The sequence below is a fragment of the Sphaerodactylus townsendi genome, linkage group LG01, assembly GCF_021028975.2.
Source record: "Sphaerodactylus townsendi isolate TG3544 linkage group LG01, MPM_Stown_v2.3, whole genome shotgun sequence".
Classification (NCBI taxonomy): domain Eukaryota; kingdom Metazoa; phylum Chordata; class Lepidosauria; order Squamata; family Sphaerodactylidae; genus Sphaerodactylus; species Sphaerodactylus townsendi.
In genome coordinates, this window is record NC_059425.1 from 76754538 (window position 1) to 76780658 (window position 26121).

Sequence of the window (26121 nt, forward strand, 5' to 3'; positions counted from 1 at the left end):
AAAGCTGAAGTTTTAAAGAAGCATGACTTTCTCTGAGCTTCCAAAAAGGTGTTTTGAGCAATATACAATTAAAATTAAGCAGCTTCCTAGCATGGAAGTTGTATCTAGTCTGTATAATCAGAAAAAGAAAAAAAAAACCCTACAATGATTTAAAAACTAATTTGAGCAAGATCTCTATCCAACATCATCTTTTTCTTTCTTTTCTCCAAAAAAAAAAAATATTTGGACCACCTGAAATTGATACATAATTTAAAAAAAAGAAAAGAACACACACACGCCACAAGTTTGGAATCAGATGGTGTTTTCTAACCCTTTCTCCCCTCTCCAATACTGTTGTCAAAAGATCCAGTGCTCATATAGAAATTATGCAGGCCGTGAGCCTTTGCTAATTGCCAAAACATGGACAATCAGCATCACAAGGAAAACAAAAGCAGCACAAGGTATAATTGTACACATATTCAATAAACTCACCCCTTTGTATTTTCCTGCTATAATGTTTTCCTTGGTAATGTCATTAGCTATTGCAGCTTATGAGATCAGGTAGAAAAACATAGTTGCAGCTACACCACTCTGTGATGTGACAGGTACTCCTAGGAGTAAATTTTGTAGCACAGCCTAAAAAACCCTATACTTGTTATTATTTTGAGTTCAGTTAGGGTTAGCTTATAACTTCACTGCAATAAATGCACTTGGAGTGACAGGAAAAGCTATATTCTTCTTGCTTTGACTCAAGCTAAGCTAACCAGCTTCTATTCTTTGAGGCTTCCTGTTATAACCACTCAAGTACAACCTCAATTTCTTTCTTCCAAATAACCTCTAATACTATGTTACAAGCAAAACATCTTTAAAAAACGTTGGTTCTAAGAAAACACTTTGGTCAGTTATCGCAAGAAGCGGGAATGCTTGTTCTGGCACATTGCAGGAGTCAGAGCCCAGTCCCAGTAAGATCTTAGAGCTGTACATGAAGTCACAAATCCAATACAATCCACTAAGCAAGTGCACAATTCTAGATTTATTTTTAATAGCAGACAGTCTTTGTTTCTTCTTAACTTCTTTGGTAAGGATGCAACTTCACACTGTTTGATAGAAATTATCTGCCTGTGTTGTTCTGTTTTGCATGCTGTAGAATCCACTGTATCTTGAATCTGGGTCAGCAATTTGGGCATTCTCTGAGAACTGTCCACCTGAACCATAGTTCCTTTCTTTGCAGTCCACGCATTAATGAGCTGGGATTGTTTAGGCAGGAAGGCTGTTTGAGAAAAAAAAGAAAACACAGTATGTGAGCTTATTGTATATATTACAAACTTGTCTTTCTTTATCCAAAATGGAGAAAGATGCACGCTATTATGTATTAATATGAACACAATGGGAACAATCCAACTTGCACTTTTGTGTAGCCTGCAGCATCCTCTATATCATGTCCTTCAATATTGTGGTGTGCAGTTGTTAGAGCTATTTGATCTGTTCATCGAACTAAGGAAAACATAGTTAATTTGGGAAAAAATAAATTTGGCTCCCTCAATGTCCAATTGTTTTTATCTAACGTGACTCACCTCCTATGAGGTGAATCATCAGTTCATATCTAATACAGGGAACTGGGAAAACAGTTGTAGAGAGTAGATCTGACAAACAGTTGTAGAAGTTGTAGAAGTGGAAGAGCTGTAAGTTGAAAGGATTTTGGAAGAATTCCTCTATTGATTTCAATTCTAGTAATCAAACAATTAATAATTACCTCAGAGGTATGTTTGCCATGCAAACAGTGCTGGTTTGGGAGACGCATTTGGGATCCTGGCACAATCCACTGTGACTCCTTTACCTAAGCAAGTAAAACAGCCCAGAGATAGTTTGCCTTTGTGTTTGGGTATTTTATTGAGCTTATCTGAGTATACCACCAAGGATAGGCCTCCCACAGCTTTTAAAGAAGCCATTGGAAGTAGTGACCTTGACACATCATAGTAATGAATTCTGCATGTTAGTGATGTACCAAGTATTTTGCTTCTTTGGTGGTCTTGTATCTGCTCTCATTAACTGAGTTCCACTTTAGTACCATGAGGTCCAGTTCAATTTTGCCTAATGGCAGAGGCGTAGCTAGGGGAAATGGAGCCCAGGGCAAACCTGAGTTTTGCACTCAGCTCTCTCCCCACTGCCGCATGGACGGCAGTCCTCCCCCTACCACAACCAAAGGCCATCCTCCCCCACCACAACCAAACGGTCATCTTAAAGTCACCATCACATTATATAACATGCCCTAACTCATGCAAATTTGAACACAGCAATGGTCCATTCCAATAATAACAGAAATAATTTTTTTTGACATTTTCAAATACACACACAAACACACTTGGGAAGGAGTTCTCCTTTCAGCTTTTCCAAACCATCTTATAGAATCATAGAGTTGGAAGAGACCACAAGGGCCATCAAGTTCAACCCCCCTGCAATGGCAGGAACACACAATGCTAATTCCCAACATATGTTCATCCAGCCTCTGTTTAAACCTCCAAAGGAGGAGACTCCACAACTCATCAGCAGTGAATTCCATTGTCGAACAGCCCTGATGATCAGGAAATTTTCCCAATGTTTAGGTGAATCTCTTCCCACCTTGAATCCATTACTTCCATGTTCTAGTCTCTGAGGCAGCAGAAAATAAACTTTGCCTCCCTCCCATTACGGCATCCCTTCAAATATTTAAACTTAGCTATCATGTCCTCCTTAACTCCTTTGCTTCTCCAGAGGAAACATCCCAGACTCTGGTAGGACCTTTTTTTTACCATTTTAAGGTTCTCCCTGACCCATTCCAGCTTGTCAATATCCTTCTCAAATTGCAGTGCCTAGAACTGAACACAGTACTCTTAGGTGAGGTTTGACCAATGCAGAGTAGAATGGTACAATTACTCTCATCTAGACACTATACTCTTATTGATGCATCCCAGAATTGCATTGGCTTTCTTGGCTGCTATATCACACTGCTGATTCATGTTCAGTTTGTGGTCTACTAAGACTCCCAAATCCCTTTTGCATGTAGTGTTGTCAAGCCAGGTGTCACCCATCCTATATCTGCGCATTTCATTTTTTCTGCCTGAGTGTAGTATTTTACATTTATCTCTGTTGAAATTCAGTTTGTTTGTTTTGGCCCAGCTCTCAAATATGCCCAGGTCATTTTGAATTCTGACTCTGTCCTCTGAGGTATTAGCTACTCTTTCCAATTTGGTGTCATCTGCAAATTTGATTAGCATGCCTTCTATTTCATCATTCAAGTCATTGATAAAAATATTGAATAGCATTAGGCCCAGGACAGAACCCTGTGGCACGCCACTAGTCACTTCTTTCCATTAATGAGCCATTAATGAGCCATTAATGAGCACCCTTTGAGTTCAATCAGTCAACCAATTACAAATCCATCTAACAGTAGCATTGTCTAGTACACATTTCACTAGCTTACTTGCAAGAATATTATAGGGCACCTTGTCAAAAGCTTTACTAAAATCATGGTATGCTACGTCCACAGCATTCCCTTCATCTACCAAGCTTGTCACTCTATCAAAAAAAAGAGATAAGATTGATCTGGCATGACTTGTTTTTCAGAAACCCATGCTGACTTTTTGTGATCACAGTATTCCCTTCTAAGTGCTGGCAGATCATCTGTCTAATGATCTGCTCCAGAATTCTGGTATTGATGTCAGGTTGACTGGATGGTAATAATTAGGGTCCTCCTTTTTTCCCCTTTTGAAGATGGGGATAACATACCTTCCTCCAGTCCACTGGGACTCTCCCCTGTTCTCCATGAGTTCTTATAGCAAGTGGTTCTGAGATCACTACCAGTTCTTTTAATATCTTGGGATGAGCCTATCATTCCATCTCATACAAGCACACACACATTCTCTCTGGGAAGGAGGCTCCTTTCAGCTTTTCCAAACAATTCCATCTCACACTCACATACACTCTCTGGAAGCGAGTTCTCCTCAGCTCAGGAATCCATAATTCCCTATCAGTCTCGCCAGCATGGCCAATTGGCCATGCTGGCAGGGGCTGATGGGAATTGTAGTTCCTGAACATCTGGAGAGCCGCAGGTTCCCTACCCCTGTTATAGAACATGCCCCAACTCACAAATCTGGGTAAAAGCTGGATCCAGTTGATTTTAAACAGATCTTCACAAATTCATATCTTATTTGCATTGGAATGAAATGAAACCACCATAAAATTATAAAACATGTCTTAGTCTACAGGCAGCACCAAAACAATCATGCATTCCACGCTCTGCTTGAAAAACACAGATCCTCATGATTTTTGCACTGTCATCCCAAAATTACCAGCACAACTCCAGGCATTAGCCACATGTCTGAACACAACAATCACACATCCCACGCTTCGTGGTGCTGCAGTGACGCAAAAACCTGCTTGGAAAACATGGATCCTCATAGATCCTCCTGATTTTTGCACTTGGTCACCCCAAAATCATCAGCACATCACAGCTGAAGCCCCTGGCCATGTGTTTGTGCACAACAATCACTCATCCCACGCTCTGTGGTGCCACAGTGGCACAAAAACCTGCCTGAAAAACATGGATCCTTGTGGATCCTCATGATTTTTGCACCAATACTAGCTGACCTAGGGGTGGGGAGAGGGAGGCAAGGGTTGGTAGGGATAGGAGAAGGTGGCAAGGGATGGGAAGGGGAGATGAGAAGGGGGTGAGGTATCAGAGAGGGAGCTATGGAACATGTGCAGTGTGCTTTCCTTCCCAGCCTTGCTGAAACTAGGTTTTCCTCCAAGCACTGCTTTTAGCAGGGTCAGGGTTATAGCTGAAGTCAGAAACGCCTCCTCCATCTCTTGATGAGTTGCAGACTGGTAACAGCAGAGAGGAGGGCCTTTTTCACTCCCCATCCCCCGCTTCCCTCCAGGTCCTGAGAGCTGCCCATAGAGTCTCTAGCTGCACATGGGAACAACTCAGGCCAGCCCAAAACAAGGCAGGAAAAAAATGAAAATGAAAAACAATACAGGAAGGAGCAGCAAGAGTCAGTTGGAATCACTTTTTTGGGACACTGCATGTTTGCCCCATGCCTCCCAGTGGCTACATTAATTTTCCCCTCCCCTCCCCCAAAAACGCTAGCAAAAGGTTAACCCTAGCAACAAGAGGCATTCTCCTGACTCATTTCTGCACAAAAGAGAATGCCAACAAAGGCAGATCCAGGCAGGAAAGGTGAAGGGGGTAGTTAGAGGAGAAAAAAATAGCCCCAAATCCCCTGCAGCTCTCACTTTTACACACACACGCACAATTTCAGTTTTGCTCCAAATACATCGCCTCCCCCCAGATGTAATTTTATAAACTCTGCAAAAAAAAAAAAACCCTCCTGAAAATTCACATCAAGAACCGTGAGTTTGGAGGGGACACATATGCAGTGGTGGGATTCAAATAATTTAACAACCGGTTCCAGTGGTGGGATTCAAAGAATTTAACAACTATTGTTACAAGCACCATTTTAACAACTGGTTCTGTCAAGTGATGCTTAACATGCTGAATCCCAATTCATTGCACATATGGCTCTTGTTTCCTCAGTTCCTCAGCACCATGCTCAAGGCATTTTCCTCCCTTCTTCTTTTCTCCTCTTGCACTCCTGCTTTCCCTCCAAACTTATTGCAGTTCTGAGCTTTGCAAGCACCAATCAAGTAAATCCAGCCTCTCACCCACAAACAGTTATGATTCCACAAGGGTACTCCATTCTTACACCCACATGCCATTCTAAAAAACTTGTCAACACTGCTGCTCCCATCCTGCTCCCCGGCCTCCCTCCCTCTGACTTCAACTTGCAATTCAAGTGCTTTAATCTCCAAAGCACCTCCACACCTTCCAGGGAAAGTTTTCCAGCACCTCCCCTTGGGAACGGCCAACCCCACCTTTCCCTCTGGGTTGTGCTGGCTGCAACTGCCTCCACCACAGCCACAGAATGAAGACCTTGCTGGCTCGACTGGTTCCCTCCGAGCTCTCTCTGTGCTGACAGTAGGGGCTGGGGCCTTGCAGCGCAGTGGGGCTTCTTTGGCCCCACCTGGGTGCTCCTGTGGTGGTGGAGGGTGAGTAACTTACAGGCAGGGGGCAGAGAGATCCGCCAATCCCCTCTCCAGGCTGCTGCCTCCTGAGACTGGCCCCGGCAGTGGGATTCTGTAAGGGGTGAAGGGGGAAGGGAAGAGGTTGGGGCAATTTTCCACCCCCCATGACTCAATGGGGGCCCACCTGGGTCATTTGTCCCTGGATGTCCCCGTGGGCGCTACATGTCTGCCTACTAGTTGTCACAAATAACAAAATATGAAGGCCAATTAATGTGCTAAAAATAGACCCAGTTAAGTAATACTGCTGCATACACAAAATGAACAAAACTATTACATAGGTGATAAATAGATTACAGTTTTCTAGAAGATAGTGAATCTTTTTGCATGAACAAGCATTGAGGACATAGGGGAAGATGCAACTTCTGTACCAGTTGCCTCTAATAAACAGGGAATGTCCTTCAAATATTGAATAGAGGCTTCCTACCATCTTTGATAAAAGAAAGAAGAGGGCAGAGTTCCATTCACTGCAAGTGGAAGTAAGGTCTTTGTGATGATTATAGTCCTGAATCATCCCCAAGGGACTAAGTTGGAGATATGCATCATGAAAATCTATGGTACCTCATTTTATACTTAACTCAGAAGTTGCCAAATGACAGGAAATTTAAGCCCTTGAATGGCTCAATGTATCAAACTTTACCTTGATGGGGCTCTAGCAGGATACTGGTATCCACTGTTTCTTCTGGATTGATAAGCAGAAGTGCCATGGATAAGAACTAGGGCTGTCATGATGGGACCACACCCAGGCAGTTAGGACAAGATGCCTCTGATCCTGACTCTGGATCCTCTGTTTTCTAAAATCCCCTGAAGGCTGGGTGACCCATATCTGAAATGTGGGCAAGAGTACATTAGTAGCAATACAACAAGATAGTGCTCATCTCTCCTATATCAAATAGTAGAACAGCTTCAACAATCTATTATTGCTTTTACCAGGGCCCCAAACAAAAAATCTTAAATGGTTTCAAATTAGAGGTTTACTGTGTGGGCATAATTTAAGATTCTCGGCTTTGTATATCAGTGCCAAACTAGATGTATTATTGGTTGAGTCTGGATCCCCATCTATTCTTTTAAAAAAATGCTATCTTCCATTTCAATTGCCCCTGCTATTTGAACTGATAGGAACCCATAAGCAGAAGTTAGATGGCTATGTGACAGCAATTCTGATTCTATGACTCTATGAATTTAGGCAGATCATGAGAAGGAGGCCAAGAAGAAATGAGCCAGTACTTGGGGTCTTTTGGCCTTTTCTATGTGTGCAGGGATGTTGATTGCCATTTTGGGTGAGGAAGGAATGTTCCTCTAAGCCAGACTGCCCTAGGGGTCCTGGAGGGGTTTTTTTTTTTGCATTCCTCTGGGTACACAGAGGTCACTGGGTCATTGGGGTGGGAAGGGATGGGGAGATAGCTATGAACTCTCGGCATTGTGCAGGGGTTGGACTAGATGACCCTTTGGTGTTTTTATGTTCTCTGTTGAGCCAAGCATCAGCTATGGGAAAAATGAAATTCTCTCTGCAATTATTTAACCTGGGAGCAGCCAGGAATACTTTGGAGCGAGGAGAGAACAAAGGAGAACCTTTGCTGGCTTACCATAGCTGAGATCCACCTGACCTCCCCTTCTCTTCTGCATGAATTTAAATTGGGAGGAGCCAAACCAAAGTGCTTTTGACTTTTAACTTGGGACCTGTAAAAATCAGCTTGCCAAACCTGGACCAGCCATATTTGTTTGTACTGGAACCTTTTTCTTGTTATAAGTGCTTTGAGTCCCTCAACTTTTTCTGCTGATGTTTAATTTTACATACTACCAAATAGTTCAAGTTATTTTAGTAGAAGTAGTTCTGCCAGAGTACCCATGATATGCACACCCTGATCATTATGACAAACCCTGTCAATAGTGCCCTGCCCTGCAAAAATGAGGCAAATGGAGATTAAGGACAATTCTTTCTCAGTGGTATATTCTTTCTTGAAGTTCACCTGGCAACAGAGGAAAACATTTAATTTCACCCAATCTTTTCATAACTTTTGTGTATTTTTGTATTTAGCTCCCTTTTCTTCATCTGTCTGTAATAAGTTCTTAAATTCTTTATATTGGTTGATGCTAGTAAATACTGCTTTATTGCTGAGATTTTTATTGGTCAATTGTTTTTGGAGTAGAGCGTCTAGATCAGGGGTAGGGAACCTGCGGCTCTCCAGATGTTCAGGAACTACAATTCCCATCAGCCTCTGTCAGCATGGCCAATTGGATATACTCTAGATATACTCTAAACTAATAGGCAGTTAAACAGATTTAGCCCTCAGTAACCAATTTGTTGGTATATACCTTTTCTTTGTTCTTGAATATGGCTTGGTTTACAATTAGTCAGAATGTCAATAATGAAAAATTGTATGAAATTAGGGTAATATTTTTCCTGAACCAATTTTCTCTTGCACACAATCCTTTTGTTTAATCATTATTTATATTGATGTGGTTGTTCAACCTCTGCCGCTTCATTCTTGTAGCTAATAATAGGCTGGAGGAGAGATTGGTAGGTTAAAAAGCCATGTATACTGGATGAGACAGATGTGCAGATTAATCATATTTGTTTTATAACTGCACAAAGCAGGACCTCTAAACATTTAGCTGTATAGAGAGATGGGTTAGTGATAGATATTGGGTTGGATCCTAAAGCAGCGTGGTGCCTCTTGTGCCATCTTTGAGTGTTAAAAATTTCTAAGAGTGGTTTTAGAAGTGAGAAATGGGATTTCTCTTTGAGGTGTATCTAATGGTGTTCAAGAAATACATATTACCTCTATGGAAACTAATGATGTCATTTTCACTGGGTGTAGGCCAAACTGGTGCTTCCTGTTCATTATGCATTCCTCGACGGTTCGCCTTCTCAATTGAATGTTGGTAGGTTCAGGTACATACATCTCTATAAAAAATTATATTTGCTCACAGAAAATCATTGAAAAGTCTACCAAGTTGTTTATTCAATAGCCATTAAACTCTCTCTGAGAAAAAAAAAGTTTTTTTTCCCTGCCTATATAAAAATTTTATGCTAGTTATATAGTGATTCTATTACCAGGGCAATGTAGGGAACCAAACATTCTTTTTCACTGGAGATACCTTTTGATGTTAATATGTATTAATTCAAGCATTCTTATTCACTTTGTTATCTGGACCTGGAAAGGATTATGAACTGTAAAAAACACTTTTAACTCCTGCCCCCATGTAGGCACCAGTATACATATAAACAAGTCCCTTGATATATAAATAATAGCAGTTGAATAGCCAGAGTATCTATCTCAAAGTAAAGGCAGAAGAGCAATAAGATGGTAACAGAATAGCATTCAGGAGTCACTACAAGTGTGACCTATTCCCTTTGTGCCAATGACACAATGTATTAAAAATACTGAGAACAGCCAAGTTTGTTCTTCTGTTTTCCCTGTTGCTGCCAAAGAACTCATAGTAAAAACAGGAAATCAGTTTCCAGATTCATTAATAAGAATATGATAAACTATTAACTCTCTGACTACCACAAGGATTTGTCAGTCTTGCATTCTCTACAGTACTGGCATGCCGATTATCAGGCTTTGGGTGGGATAGACAATTAAAAAAAACAACACTCGAACCCATTACTGAACATAAACCTTACCCCGCACATGGGGCAGCAACTTCCCTTCAACATTGATGGGTCTCCACAATAAGGAAGAGGAGGGCAGCTGACTGTGGAACAAAGGGTCTGACCCTGTAGACAGTAGCAGTGTGTGCAGCTGTCTATATCCCAACGTTCTTCATCGGCATATGTTTTTCCATTAAAGTGACAAACTGCCTTCTTTGATGCTGTGTCCTCTGGTGAAATAATAATATTGTAATGAACTGGAAGTTAGAAAGCCATTTCAAAGTAATTGGCAAGGAAAAATTGGTCAAATCGCTCTTTTCAATTTGACTAACTCGTGACAAAAAAGTGGCTGGAAATAGCTCCCATATAGTATGGGTGTGCATCTTTGTTTAAATAGGCATTTTTTTCAGATCCCGTGATCTATAGGAGCTGAAAAATATCCTGTGATTTTGTGAAGTTACCGGGTTCTAAATACTGGTCTAGGATTTGGATCTGTTTTTCCTACCCTTGACTCTGATATTATTTGGCTCCATTATTACCTATGTTGAATCTATGGGGAATTGCAGACAAGCTGCTGGTGCATGCTCTTTAAATAACCACCAAATTTCTCAAGGAACTTGTCCGACCAACAACTCCAATTATATGGGTCCCTGCATAAGGTGCCTCCAGCCATTCTCCATTGTTACCTATGGGGAAAAACCCCTCTAAGCTTTCTCCTGGGAAAACAGAAAAAACACTCAACAATGAACACAGCAACCACTGACTAAAAGTCTGTGAAAGCAAATAGAACCAACAAACCCAAAGACCCAGTACAAAACCAGGGAATTCCAGCAGAATCACAAGACAGTGTGGCAACTCCAACAGAACCAAAGTCACTCCACAGAAGCCCAGAAGAACCCAAGCGTAGCAGTGCAAGATTTACAGAACCAATCAAACCAGAGAATCCCAGCAGGGGGCATATTTTCAAGCCAACAGAACCAATGACAATCCCTAATGTGTGATTCCTCACTGCTCAGACATTTCTCCTCCTTTCCTTCCTCCCCCCATTCCCACTCTCCAGTTCTGGTAACGGCAAGGGAGGGGGAACAAGCTTTTGCCTCTGTAGAGAACTTTAAAGTTTGTTGCTAATTCAGGACTTCAGGTTTTCCGATGTGGTTCTCAGGGAATACTGTTCTATCAGCTTTGCCCTACCAGCATGGCCAATTGCCAGCCATGCTGACAGAGGCTGATGGGAATTGCTGGAAGTTCCTGAACGATCTGAGAGCCGTTCGAGGTTCCCTGTACCTCTGGTTCAGGGTATATTCCCAAATATACTGGGACTTTACTTCCAGTTGGATGAAATTAACTGGATGTGATCTGCCAGATATACTCCATCAAACAGTCTGGATGGAATCCAGTTTGGGTACAGCTTTTGGACAGATGGCTAATCCAAGCCTAATATGTGAGTTGGGAAGAAACACTCACATTGTGGCGGTACACGGGTTCCACCACATCTCATACTAGTTTATCATACAGAATGTATCTCTATGCTTACTGTTTGCCCAAGTCACTGGCAATTTGAGGCACCAGCAAAATGAATCTAATTCGTCTCTTCTGAACTGCAATGTGGAACTGCTACAGCAGTTCTACTCGAAAATTTTAAAATAATTTAAGAAGAAATTATATTTTAATATTAAAGTTGAAACAAGGTTAAAATAACTGTTGATGCTAAGGCTAATTCCAGCTGAATAGTAGTTTTTGTATTACTACTCATAAAGTGGCAGCCAATGAAGTAGAGCTGTGGATGGGCTACATACAGGGCAGTAATGTCATAGCATGCATTTTTTCATAACTAATTACTACAGGAGGTAAAAGAGAATATGCAGGGCTGCTTTTTTCTGTAGGTTCTGGAGAGGTAGCATATAAATTCTCTAAAATAAACATTACTTTCAAGGCTATAATGCTTCTGATTGAACCATGTCCCCCCGTCATATCTCCCCTTCTTTTGTTTTCAATCACTTACCTATACAATAAGGGCAACACTGGCCTTTTCTCAAAACAGGTCTGTCACAGGACACTGGGGGGCAAGACTCAGAGTAGCAGCTGATAGCCCCATCCATGCAAACACAGCTTGTACAAACATTTGGTTTCCAGGATTCAGCAGTCAGGAAAATATCACCTTCATCATTCTGGCAGTAGTTAGGCATGCTCTTATTGCTTGAAGGGGAAGGCTGAGCAGGCTCATCTTGAAATAAAGTATGCAGATAAGCAATCACAGGACACAGCAGTGGAAAAACAGGGTTGCACTTACCTCTAACTGCTGCTCATGGTGTGATACTCTGTGCAGCCACACATCGGGACTGCTGAGTCCTGCTGTGGATCGTTTTCTTGCATACTTCCCGAATAACCTACTTTGGAGTGCTGCCCCTCCCGTTGGGAATGGATCTGCAGCATTTTTCCACCCAAATGACCCCCTAATCAAAGGTGAAGAAGTGCTCCCCCCTCAGTTCTTTCCTCATTTGCCACCGCAGACTACCTAAACAAAAAAGAAAATCAAGAACTGTAAAACAATAGGCAGATCACTGCGGGGAACAGAAGAAGATATATGTGTCTGCACAGAGTACCACTCGATGAACAACAGTTACAGTTAAGTGCAACTCTTTTTTCATCAGTGTGGTCTCTGTGCAGGCCCACATTGGGAGAGTAGCAAGCTCACTCACCACTGGAGGCAGGAGTGATTAATCAACTTGAACAGTGACTGTAGTACTGCTCTCCCTATAGCTGCCTCTTTTTTGGACTCCATGTCCACCACATCATATCTAATTAATGGCTTGTGGGCCGACAAGAGAACATTAGCAATTCTTTATGACCAGTCTACCAGGGTGTGATCCTCCACGCTGTCAAGTGGAGAGAGATTACATCAGGATAACAAAACAGAATGAATTGCAGTAGGTCCTCCCTTTGAGGATGAGTCATGTAAAGACTCTTGGGTGTGAATATCAAGGTCGAAAACCAAATGCTCCTTGAGCAGGATGGGGCTATGAGAATGCCATTGACCAGTTTCACTATTACCTGTGTCAGTAAGGGGAAGATACAGAAACTCCCGAGGCCAATTGTGTTGAAATGCATTCCCTAGTGAGTCATAGCCCACAGTCACTCCCAAACAATATTGAGGACACTTCTTATTTGCAACTGAAACAAACATTTCTATGAGGAGTTCCCCACTGGTGAAAAATGTGGTAGACAGGGTTTAGGGACCAGTTTTGATGTTCCAACATATCTCTGTTGAGTGCATTCACTATTGTCACCCTCCACTATATGAATGGCCTTAGCAGCAGTGGCGTAGGAGGTTAAGAGCTCGTGTATCTAATCTGGAGGAACCGGGTTTGATTCCCAGCTCTGCCGCCTGAGCTGTGGAGGCTTATCTGGGGAATTCAGATTAGCCTGTGCACTCCCACACACACCAGCTGGGTGACCTTGAGCTAGTCATGTTTTTTCGAGCTCTCTCAGCCTCACCCACCTCACAAGGTGTTTGTTGTGAGGGAGCAAGGGCAAGGAGATTGTCAGCTCCTTTGAGTCTCCTGCAGGAGAGAAAGGGGGGATATAAATCCAAACTCCTCCTCCTCCTCCTCCTCCTCCTCCTTAAGCACAGTGTTGTGGCAAATGGCCCAGTTCCATATGGCACAAGTCTCCTTGCAAAGAGCTAGTGACCCTGTGCTTCCCTGTTTGCAGTGGTACAATTTGGTGGGGGTGTTGTCAGTGGCATTCCTTTCCAATGGGCAAACATATTGGTGATGTGTCCTTTGTGTATAAAATGTCCAAGACTGTAAAGTTGTTGGGTGGCTCAATTGTGTTAAAGTCCAGCTATAAAGCATTATTTTGACCAAAAGTTCAGCGAACCACCAACTGTCCTCTGGAGGAGAAATAGGAAATGGATTGCCCACAGCAACATCCAGGAATGGCATGGAGGGGTCCTCAGAGTCCTCATCTGACTAGTGCTCTACATCCAACAACAATGGCCCTACATGTTTGTCATGGCTGTGACCAGAAGTTATTGGCTCTGGTTTATGCACAGAATACTTTGAAGATGTGGACAAGACAGGGTCACCTCTATCTTGAAGGCAGGGATCAGAGAAACAAATATAAGCTGAACAGCAATGACAACCAGGTTGCACCGGTGAACATTTGCAAGGTCTGGATTGGATGATCTGACTTTAATAACATAGTTGAACAAGTAGTCACTGATAGAGAATGCTGGTGTATGCAGACACCCCACATCCCGATGGTGAGTTGTAAGATATTGGTGCTGAAAGACTGTTGGCATAGGTGACTGTCAAGGAGAACCTATTTGTTGGTAACATGTGTACCTAGGTGATCTAGACCAATGTCAAGAAACTCTCATCTCTAACAAGTGATCACATCTGTCGGAGACCAGCAGTGAGGAGACTATTGGCGTTGAACTGGAGATTCATGTCACCTGGGTGATCTGCTACACAGTCAAGATTCATAGCACTGGCCACCCTTTGGTAAAGGAAACAAAGTAGTAGTAGACCGACGTGTAGGTGGTTGTTCTGTCACTTCTGACTGGCAATCATCCCCGTCTTCACACCAAGACATGGTGACAGGTTCAACAGTAAATGGAAAGCAACAAACTGGCAAACGCCTCCTCAACTCCAATGGTAAATCACTTAATGGTCGAAGGGGTGAGAGTGTCCTTGAATGGGAAGCTGGTTGAGGAAAATCCAAAAGTGGTCTTTCTGGGGATGAAGAATACTTGGAATTCTTCTCCACCACAGACATGGGTTCAGATAATATGACAGACTCCTTAAATTTAGCTTTTTTGTGGCTTTTTTTGCAGGTTGTGCTGCAGGTAGGTGCTAGCTAGTGTGTAGCCAGACAGACAGAAGCAAATGAGGCAGGCAGCAAATGAGATGTAGTCAAGACAGGCTAGAATCAGGGTAGGAAGCAGGCAAGGGCATGGTCAAGATAGTTCAAAGTCAAGGCACAGGCAGAAGATCATGCAAACATGCTGAGAGCTGGAGACCAGAGGGAGACTGGGCACATGGAGCTTACCAGGAAGTACACTTGTTGTACCCAGGCAGAGCCAAGCCAAAGGCAGGGTTTATAAAGAAAATCCTGGCTAAGAAGGCTGGGATCCTGCAGGAGCTCAGTCCTCCTCATAAGAACATAAGAAAGAGCCTGCTGGATCAGACCAGAGTCCATCTAGTCCAGCACTCTGCTACTTGCAGTGGCCCATCAGATGCCTTTGGGAGCTCACAAGCAGACTGTGAAAGCAATGGCCTTCTGCTGCTGCTGCTGCTCCCAAGCACCTGATCTGCTAAGGCATTTGCAATCTCAGATCAAGGAGGGTCAAGATTAGTACCCACAGATCGACTTCTCCTCCATAAATCTGTCCAAGCCCTTTTTAAAGCTATCCAGGTTAGTGGCCATCACCACCTCCTGTGGCAGCATATTCCAAACACCAATCGCACATTGTGTGAAGAAGTGTTTCCTTTTATTAGTCCTAATTCTTCCCCCCAGCATTTTCAATGTACGCCCCCTGGTTCTAGTATTGTGAGAAAAATTTCTCTCTGTGAACATTTTCTACCCCATGCATAATTTTACAGATTTCAATCATATCCCCCCTCAGACGTCTCCTCTCCAAACTAAAGAGTCCCAAACGCTGTAGATGCATTCATCTCTCAGAGACTTCTGCCATCCTTTGCAGCAATGCGAGTTTTTCTCCTTTGGCTATGCAGCTGTAGCCTCTGTCTTTGCCTCCTTTGAGCCTGTTGAGCTCCTTTGGCTCATCACTCAGCTCTTCTGAGATTCCTTAAGACTCTTTTTTACAGAAGGGAAAAGAACCTGTCTGGCTCTAGTATATATACAGTGACCAGGGGTTGGCTCATCACACAGGTGGTTTGGACATAGCTCTAGGTTCCCCAGAAGTAGAAAGGGGCAGGGGTAGCCAATAAAGGGACTGAAGTCACTGAAGGTGGATGGGAGCCTTTATCCTGTTGGATCTTTTGGGGTGCTTCCATGGACTTCTCTGACAAGCAGGCTCACAAGAGGGAAAGACCCTTCTGTCTGGCAAGTAGAAGGGATATGACCATCCCTTAGGCAAAACAAACACTCTTGGTATTCATGATTTTCATACTGCATTTCACATATTTTTGAAAACTGCAGTACCCTTCTCCATAATTATGGAGACAAAAGGCAGAAAAACTCTTAGGAAAAAACCCGAGAACAAATGCTGAGGTAAAATCACCTCAGAGAAAACAGCGCTCACAAGAACATGTACTCTTTGCACAGTGGCAAAAAGAGAACTGAGAAATAGAGTACTCCTTCCTCTTGGCACAGGGATGTTTCAGTGGGAAAAAGCTGTGGGTACAACGGGAGGAGGGAGCACTTTGACGTGGATTCCTCTGGAAGATTGCAAGAAAACGATTCTGTGGTTGGCCTGTGTCTGCACAGACCCAATGTGTGGCTGCAGAGACTATGCTGTTGAACCAATGTTCTTCATGGCTTTCCTGGAATTTCAAATTTAATTCATGAAACACACATTTACAAAGTTCATGAAAACTTTAGGTTTCCGGATACAAAATTCAATTCCTTTAGCAGACTTTCTAAGCTTCAGTATTTGTAGTTTTCTCAATTCTTACCGTCCTATAAATTTGTACTTTGAAAATGCCAGTTCAGTTGTATGACTGAACTATGAGAAGGCACTTCGACTTGTTCGCCACCAAACATGGAAAATAACCATGCGTACCCCTGAATTTTAACAGGTTGGGTTGAGGATGAAACACTTTTTGGTAATTGTGAGCTTTACCACAAAGTTTAAGGAAAAAGGGGGAAAAGCTAGTGGGATGTTTCATTGTTTTTATGCAAACGACTATAACAACTGCTCTCTCCACTTGGCTCACTCAGGTATAGGCAAAGAAAGCTACAAGCATCTTCAACTATAGCTTGAATGTATATTTTAGATACAAAGTTTTGTTCTTCACAGAATCCATGGTACCATTGTACTGTTTTTCATTATGCTTTTTTACATATATCCTTTTAACAATGTCTTGGCTGTAATCTAATTAAGGATATAACATGTTAAAATGTTAGTAATGAAAATAATGTTTCTAAAACAAAAATTGAGTCCAGATTAACTACAAACTAACACAGCTATCCACCTGAACCTGTTTTAAAAAGTCATTGTCATATTCACATACATGTAACACGAGCCCAATGGCTCCTTTCCTGAGGAAGCATGAGAAAAGTACAAGAGGAATGGGTGATTTTGAGCAGGTAAGTTGGGTATGTTTGTGTATGTTGAGGTCGTGTGAATGTGATATTTAATTCACCCCCCTGGCAGATTGTTTCTTTGTTCTAGTGGTCATTGATTGCATGGTTTTGGTCCCTAAATTAGGTGTTCATGCATGTAATGGGGACATCACAAAGGGAAATGTAACTGATATGCCTCTGCATGTAATTTGTGGCAAAAAATGATGAGCAAGAAGACAACCTTGGCGAGTAGTTGCTGTCAAGGGGTGTCAGGGACTGGTGGCAGCAGTGCCTGTTTTGTACTATCTAAAACCCCTAAGTGAAGTACAACAACAGTGGCAGTGTGAGAGCCGGTGGAAACAGCAGCAGCAGGGCTTTGGTTATATGCCTGTATCACTTAGGTGAACTTCCACTCTTAAAATTTCGTTTAAAGCAAATTTCACTTGGTTAAGGGACACTTGGTTGAGTACAGTGGTGTGGTGCCAAGGGGCTGGGGAGGTGCGTGGGGGCGTTCCAGGGAGTGGCAGGGATGCAGGGCACACATGTGCTCAGGGTGCAGTTGAGTATTCACTGTGATTACAATCTGTGCAGTTGAAAAGAAGAGAGGATATTGCACATTCCCAAAGCAGGATCCTAACTTTTTAATCACAGTTTAACCACAATCTATTTCTATCACATTAAGGCTTTTCTCAATTGATGGCTCAATACTTTCAGTTTGCTTTAATCTCTTCTTTTACACGGTTCCAGTAAAGTCTAAAATTCTTCTAGCTTTTCCTTTGTATACACAAACAGCACACAGTCAACAGTTTTCAGTTTAACTTCTTATGACTCTCATCCTTTTATGATAATTCAATAAAGACAATATTTCAGAACAACATTCTGCACAGAAAGCAAGGATCTGAAAAGTCTATAATGATGGCTGAAAGTTAATACTAACCTGGACATTGTGGACAGCATGAATCTTGAGTACGGGTGGGATTTCGACAAAGAAGAGGTGGGCAGACTTCAGACTCGCACAAAACTCGTGCATTATGACAAGTACATTGTGTGCAAGAATCAATATTCCATGTATCTCCTTCCACAAAGTATTCACCACCTGGAACATAGCAGATAGTTGGACCACTGAGTTCTGGCTTCTGAAAAGTAGATTCATCTGTGGAAAACAGAATGTAAAAAAACACTGTAACAGAAGAATACTCTGATTTTCTTAATTTTGACATTATTTGTGATTATTTCATGTTTTTGTACATAAGTATTAATAATTAATTATTATTAATTAATAATTAATAAGTATTCCGAATCATCTTCAAGGTGTTGGTATTGACCTTTAAGGCCTTGCGCGGCCTGGGACCTCCGTACCTATGGGACCGTCTTGCCCCATAATGCCCTAAATCGCACCTCTCAAGTGCTCAGCAGATACCCATTGGTGATCCCTGGCCCCTCAATGACGCTGCTGGAGCTCTTTCACCCGGGCTAGAGCCTTTACAGCTCTGGCTCCCTGCCTGGTGGGAACACTCTACCTCCAGTTAAGGGTCTCCAAGGGATCTTAATGATTTCCGCAGGGCCTGCAAGACAGAGTTGTTCCACTGGCTTCTTTGGAGAGTCCAGTCGCTGATGCCCCTTTAACATCTGTGGACCCTGCTGTCTCTTCTTCCTCTTCCCTCCGCTAGGGGATGTTTTAATAGGACAACTACTCCATATATTGATGTTAGAACGCTGCATTTTTTAATTGGGTTGGTTTTAAGTATATAGAGTCGCTATTTAATGATTGATTTTATTGTGCTCTATCTGTCTGTGCTTGTTCACTCTGAGCCCTTCGGGGAGGGCGGCTTAGGAAATATAATAACAATAATAACTCTCTCTTTATTTAGGTATTTATTTACTTCATTTATATCCAACCTTTTTCTCTTCCCTTTTATCCTCACATCAACCCCATGAGTCTATGTGACTGGCCCAGGAGTCCATGGAAAAATGGGAATTTGAGCCTGGGTCTTAGTTGGGCAGTCTAACCACAACACAACATTGAAACCCAGGATGGGACTGTGTAAATAATGACTAGTGATTGAAAGTGGCTGTATGAGGTAAACTGTCAGGAGCAAAAGGGAACCCAAATGCCTGAACTCTGCAGATTTTTGCAATATTTCTGAGTGTTCAAAAATGCCCTTTATCTCCTCAGGGATTGAAACAGCTTTAACAGGCATTTTAGGTACACCTTTAACAGACATTTTAGCATTTTATAATAACCCTGATAATTATATGGGTTTTATGTGTACACAGTTTATACTTTTTTAAGATATGGCAGGCAGGAGTAAGGGAGAATAATCTAACTACACATTTCCATTCAAAGTGTGAGATCCAGACTACATTTTCTGCTAATGGAAGGGGTAGAGTAATTTCCAACAATTCCTTCTTCCTGCCCTAGACTCCTGATATACCACTCATGCGGTTCCTGAGTGTTCCCGTTCCCCCAAAGTCAGCATTTAAAGCTGCAGTGGGGGAGAGTGAAATATTTGGGCTTGAAAGTTTCCCATGTACTATAAATTGTCAGATTAGTTTTGTCAGGCCAGGTAGAACAATGGGCACTTTTATTATTATTATTTATTTGATTTAATAGACCGCCCTACCCCCGTCTGTTGTCTGATTCGTCTGTCTTTATTGTAATATCTTGGGGAAAAAATGAGAGACAGAAAATTTGTTCTTTACAACACAATACAGATCTTTAAAAATTACCTGGACAAGATGGACAACATTTGCCTGGATGTATGGTGGGATTGCCACAGTTAGGCACAGAGCAGGTGATCAAAGCACACATTTCCCGCCCATTATGACAGTAACATTCACGGCATCCATCATGCCAACTTTCTTCATTTTCATGACGGTGCCCATCCACTGACAGGCAAGAACCAGTCTTAGCAGGTGGCATTGCAGAAGCTGGTAACTCTGCATATGATCAAATACATGGTGCCTTAGCATGACAGTATTAATGAGCAACAGTTAATTTCACCCTGTATTTATATTAGCAACTTAACATCTCATAGGAACATGGTATAGCTTTTTGTATGCATTTTCCAACAGCAGGAGTCCTCAATGTACATATAAATAACATTTAATAATAAATGTACACAAGCTGTACGAAGTAGAGACTTGTAGAGTTATTTTCTTATATATACATATGAGGAAATTTAAACATTGCCCATATGAAGTATATAATTCTCTCACCCCATATCCACCAAACTACCACTTCACAAAGGGCAACACACAGTTTACCTATAATTGTTATTCTCTGAGTGGCCATCCACACAGTTATACAAACTCTGTACCAGTGATGAAGCCACTCCACAGAGTTCTAGCTCTAGGCTTAAAATTGGTGCTCTTATCCTCAGAAGAGGATACAGTGCTTTGCTCTAAGGGGAGGGGCAAGTGATTTCTTGTTCAGTCCCTTCTGACTGCTGCTATAGATGCTCTCTCAGAAAGTAAAGCAATAAGAGATTAGAAGCAAGGAAAAAGGGTGGACTGTATGCCTGTCCAGATGATCACTCTAAGAACATCCAGTATGGGAATTGCAACCTGTTTTTTTTTCCTTCATGGTCTCTAAACTTCCCCACATATGTGAAACAAGTAAACTGGCCTATCTAAATGTGATTGCTGCATCTGCTCAGGAGATGACATGGAGAACAGCCTGGCTGAAGTCTGCATCACATTGTGCTAGTCATACACACATGGAACAGAGTTAGAAATGTGGCCATAGTTTTGGATGTACAGTCAGTATCACATGGATCCAAGCTCACTTGATGTTTGGTCAGTTTAAAATCTGTGGCGTAAATGGATTTCAAGGTTTTTAAAAAACATTTAAGTTATAGCACTGGGATAAGTTGGTTCGACAAGTGCTATTGCTAACTGGAAATGCACAGCACAATTAAAGTTTGAGATTGAAAGGACTGTAGCTTGTTACATAATAATGTCCAATTTTTCTATTTTGCTGTTTGTTGGTGCTGAATGGATGAGAAACAGCAGCAACCTCAAGTACTGAAAGAACCATAGTTAGCACCCATGATTTTTCCTACAACAGTTCACAGAGATCAAAGATTCAATTACTTCTTTTCTGTGTGGTGAATCAGTCTTATGCTGGTTTTTCACTGTGGAAATGCCCTGTGGTATGTCCCGGAGTGTACCTGCTGCGGGGCTCCTGATCCTGCTCATAGCACCCCACAGCTGCCTGGTTCTTTCCCTGACACAAGTCAGGGCTGATGTGGGAAGCCCCATCTGGTTTTCCACCAGCCCAGGGCTTTGCCATAAGCACTGCAAGCTCTTCCGGGATCTCTTCCACACATGTGTGGGCAGCCTCAGTTTCCTGTATTCTGATTGGCTGAATCTTGCTCCTTCTGCACCTGGATTACCGACCTCACCCCCATTCCCACTCACTGTCAGATTTTATTTTTTTGGTGACTTTATTTAAAAGCTGGTGATTCTCTTGGGTTTGCCGGGCAGGGAAGCCAGGCGATTCGGGCCGCATGCAAACTCCTTGTGCGTGCAAGTGAATCATTGCCTTTCCTGCCAGCAAACTCCGCGTGTGTGTGAGAGAATCACCAGCCTCCATCCTGGCAAACTTCTTGAGTGTGCGAGAGAATTATCGGCTTCCCTGCCAACAAACTCCTCGCGCATGTAAGATAATCACTGGCTTTCCTCGCTCATGGGGGCGTGGTGAGAAGGTGGTGATTCTCTTCTTTGGTGGGGCGGGCCAGAGCAGCGAGGCAGGAAAAGTGGCCCTGATGCTGCTGCCATGAAGTTCTGCATGGCAGGGAAGCCTCTGGAGCAACAGGGGGGCATTCAAAAAGAACCTCCAATGCTCTGGGGCAGTGCCGGGACAACAACATGGCAGAAACGCTGCAGCAACGGTGGCAGTGCAGAACTCTCCATTGCACTGAGGCATTCCCCATGCCAATAGAGGAGCATTTTCGCTTGTAAAACTGGCCTTAGTGAGCATATGATCTTTTTTTCCCTTCTATATTTAAGCACAGGAATCAGGGCTTTGTATTTCACTGGTGACTGAGACTTTGCTCTCATAACAGTGGCATTGACAGAAGAAGAAGAGTTTGAATTTATGCCCCCCCCTTCCCTAAGAGAACTGTAACTAGCCGATGGTCACCCAGAACTGTTTTTGTGACATAGGGGAGGGAGGGGGGAAATTGAGAAATAAAATGAGGGCAATGTCCAAGAAACATGACTACTGTTTTATAACCTAAATCTAGAACAGACAGAAGCATAAAGAGAGGATAAAGAAAAATGGAGGCAACTCTGAGAATGAATAAGGTGCTGCTAAAAGTGAGGAGATTCGAAAAACCAGTGAAGATACAGGAAAGATTTGTCCTTCCCCTCAGATCAGGAACAGCAGCGCTCTCCACTGTGAAAGAACTCTGACCATGAGATTTCAAGCCAGAAACTCTGGCAGAATTTTCTGCAAAGATACTGCAAAGAACACAGACTTTTATTGCTAATGGAGAAACATCCCACTTCATGAACATGGATGAAAGTTTCCCTATCCCAACTGCTTTTGAGTGCTTATTTCTCATTAAGTCTCATAAGTCATTTTGAGTCTCTTATTTCTTATTGACTGTCTTATTTCTGTTTAACATTTACTTTGTGTCAACTATGTGATCTTATAGGGTTTACTGTTTTATGGTGCTGCTTCTCAGGTTATATTGATACATCAATTCTGACCCAGTAACTTCCTGCAAGTGCAGAAGTCCTTGTGCTCACACAAAACACTCTTATTTATTCTCAAGGGCTTCTTTGTTCATTTCACAATGGAGCATGCAGATCTATTTGTTCACTGCTTTTTCTGCATATCAGCTCCTGCCACTGAAATGGAAACCTGTGTGCACAAGAGCTCCATGGATACTAGCAGGGCTCTACATGACAGCAGGTAATGTAAACCATAAAGCTTATTTAAAAATAATTGAAACCCATTATGGATTTATTTACTCATTGCTCCAACCTGTATAGCTCAGGTCAGCCTGATCTGTTAGATCTCAGAAGCTAAACAGGGTTGGCCCTGGTTAGTACATGGATGGGAGACCACCAAGGAGTAGCAGGGTTACAACATAAGCAGGCAATGGCAAACCACCTCTGAACAACACTTGCCTTGAAATCCTTACAAGAGCTACCATAGGTCAGCTGTGACTTGACAGCAAAAGGAAAAAAAGATCTGTTCTTAACTAAACTTTCATAAAAAATTTTTAGAACACCACAACGTTAAAAAAAACCTTAAAATACAATCAAAATAATACCAGAATATCAAGATAAAGTCAATTTTTTTCAGCACATTTTGTGCTGAAAAGCCCCTCACTCTATAATGCTAGTCAGGTGTATTTTAAAAAATATTTCAGGGTTTTTACTTTGTCACCTCCAGGGGTGGTAGTTTTGGGAGTTAGTTTGTATGGGCTCAGATGCTCAGGAACACTATCAGTTCTCACCAGCATGCCACCATGAGCTGAGGAATTCAGCCCTGAACATCTGGAGAGCCGCAGGTTCCCTACCCCTGGGCTAGCTGCACCAAAATTTCAGAGATTTTTCAAGAGACTCTCCTGCTGATACTAGCCAGGTTTGGTGAAGTTTGGTTCAGGGGGTTCAAAGTTATGGACCCCCAAAGGGGGTGTCCCATCCCCATTGTTTCCAATGGGAGCTAATAGTAGATGGGGCTACATTTTGAGGGTCCATAACTTTTGACCCCTTGAACCAAACTTCACCAACCCTGGGTGGTATCATCAGGATAATCACTTGCTGATACCAGCCAGGTTTGGTGATGTTTGGTTTAGGGGGTGCCCCATCCCCCATTGTTTCCAATGGAAGCTAATAGTAGATGGGGCTACATTTCGAGGGTCCATAATTTTGGACCCCTTGAACCAAACTTCACAAAACCTGGGTGGTATCATCAGGAGGGTCTCCTAAAGATATTCTGAAATGTTGGTACTGCTAACATAAACATTCCTCCCCTGACCAAAAATCCAGTTTTGAAGGATTTTAACTCTTGTGTTTTAGCTTGGTTGCTGATCGAGCTAAGGTTTTTGTACTTTTAAAGTTATTGTTGAGACCATATTGTTTTTGTTGCCCCTCCTTTCCACTTACAGTGCTAGTTTACTGTTTTTCTTTGAAAGAAATATTCAAAATAATTTAACCTACTGATGCCTCAAATAATGTAATTTTATTGGTATCCATTTTTATTTTTGAAATTTACCAGTAGCTGCTGCATTTCCCACCCTCGACTTACACACGAGTCAATAAGTTTTCCCAATTTTTTTGTGGTAAAATTAGGTGCCCCGACTTATATGCGGGTCGACTTATACATGAGTATATACGGTAATGAAATAAATGGTTTTTCAACATGACCATTCTATATTGTTCATATAATAAAGTTCTACCAACTAAATGAAACTGTTTTGTATCTCTGGGATTTTTTGTCTATTCAATTTTTTTCCATGTTATACTTGTCTCTGAACATGAAAATGGATTGAAAAGTAGTAACCTACCTCTGCATTTGCAGATAAGACAGCCTTCATTATCTTGCTGAAAGTCATTAGGGCAGATCTTATCACATGACTGATCTGGGCATTTCTTACATCGACAGATTTCACATCCATGTTTGTTCTTCCTAAATTACCAACATTATTTGGAAAGGAAAATAAATTAAAATATGAATTAATTTAAAAATGATTTTGTAACATCTGACAATGTTATGCAATTATAACTCTGTCCCGAGATGCATCAAAAAGCATAAACAGCAAATGTGTGTTTTGTTTGTGTGACTGATAATAGTCTGTGTATGATTCTCTATCACCCTCATCATTTAGAAACAGTTATTTTGTGTATAGATGAGTAAACACCATGATTTATTAAAATACATTCTATCAATAACTTCTTCTTAAAGCAGTCCTCTCTGTCCACAGCTCTTTCTTCTAATTCTAATACTCCCAGCAGAAGCCAGAAATAAAAAGAAGAGAGGTTGCCAAAACTAGTTCACACTGAACATTTCAGACATGATGCATAGCAATCTCATCTGCTAGTCAAGAAAACAGAAGTAGGTGCAGTCAGTATTAGTCAGATTAAGACTTCTAATTAAACACTTAACCAGTTATCGTGGTAACAGGTAAAATTACCTATTTGATTTGCCAATGCTCAAAACAAGATGTTACAGAAGCCACAGAAACTTTCGATAACTCAAGACTTTTGCTAGTTTTCAGCCATTATGGGACAACTCTCATTAAACATGATACTCTTACTATTAATTATGTCCCAGCAAATCCCTATGCTCCATACAGAACACAGAAATAATATACTTCCTATCGGGAGGCCTTACAATTTCAACAACACGGTAAAGGAGAATGCTGATTTAGCTACTCAACTTTCTCTCACAAGTACAAAGGAGGACACTAGGAGGCATGTCTTTAAGCTAGGAGGCATTTTCAGCTGCATCCATTTCTATATCCACTAGGTGGGGTATTAGCATACAGAGACTGACCCAACCCTTCTCCTTCCTTGGCAACTCTGAAGAGTTCTCTTAGAGCAATCAGCTTTCTCCCCTTCCAGATGTACTTGTCTCAAAGGAAGCTGTTAAAAATGAGGCCTATCATCATTCATGGTAGCCAAAGATATCTCCTGCCCCCCCAAAGATATCTCCTGCCTTTCCCAAAATTTTCTTAGATGGGTGCTGTCTGCTCTGGCTCCATCTCGGCTAAACTCACTTTGGCAGCCATTTTAGTGATGCCTTGGAGACGGTGAGGTCAAGACTCTCTTCAAACTATGCTAATGAGTGGCCAAAAACCTGGGTAGGAGACCGGTTCAATGATGGGGCATCTGTGTGCCTAGCTATTACCATGGAGGCTTCCAAAGCCATGCACCACATACCAGCTATTGCCATGGAGGCTTCCAAAGCCATGCACCACAATGTAATTTCATCAGCAAAGGCAAGTCTTCCTGAACACAAAATCTATCAAGCAGCCCTCAAACATGAGTGAAGTCACCACATGTCAGGATGCAATCAGCTTTTGTTACTTTTCTGGGCTGGCTTCTATAGCTATTGCTGTTCTGCCAGCCAAAAATGTGCAGGACCCCTCTGCTGATTCAGAGGTTGCCAACCCCCACCTTCTTTTTTTGGACCCAGCAAACTTTCTCACTGGGGA

At 42.1% G+C, this 26121-nt stretch overlaps 1 protein-coding gene across 1 annotated transcript in view; it reads right to left on the reverse strand.

The window, feature by feature from the left end:
• Positions 1 to 881: 881 nt before the first annotated feature.
• The window catches only part of CRIM1 (cysteine rich transmembrane BMP regulator 1), a 174129-nt gene continuing 148889 nt past the window's right edge, over positions 882 to 26121 (reverse strand). Inside the window, exons 10-17 of the mRNA XM_048505050.1 lie at positions 24472 to 24593; positions 19676 to 19885; positions 17883 to 18098; positions 11697 to 11918; positions 9728 to 9924; positions 7943 to 8066; positions 6077 to 6151; positions 882 to 1249 (exon numbers count right to left, since the gene is read on the reverse strand). Coding sequence (XP_048361007.1) covers positions 882 to 1249; positions 6077 to 6151; positions 7943 to 8066; positions 9728 to 9924; positions 11697 to 11918; positions 17883 to 18098; positions 19676 to 19885; positions 24472 to 24593 — 1534 coding nt within the window. The remainder of the gene's footprint in view (positions 1250 to 6076; positions 6152 to 7942; positions 8067 to 9727; positions 9925 to 11696; positions 11919 to 17882; positions 18099 to 19675; positions 19886 to 24471; positions 24594 to 26121) is intronic.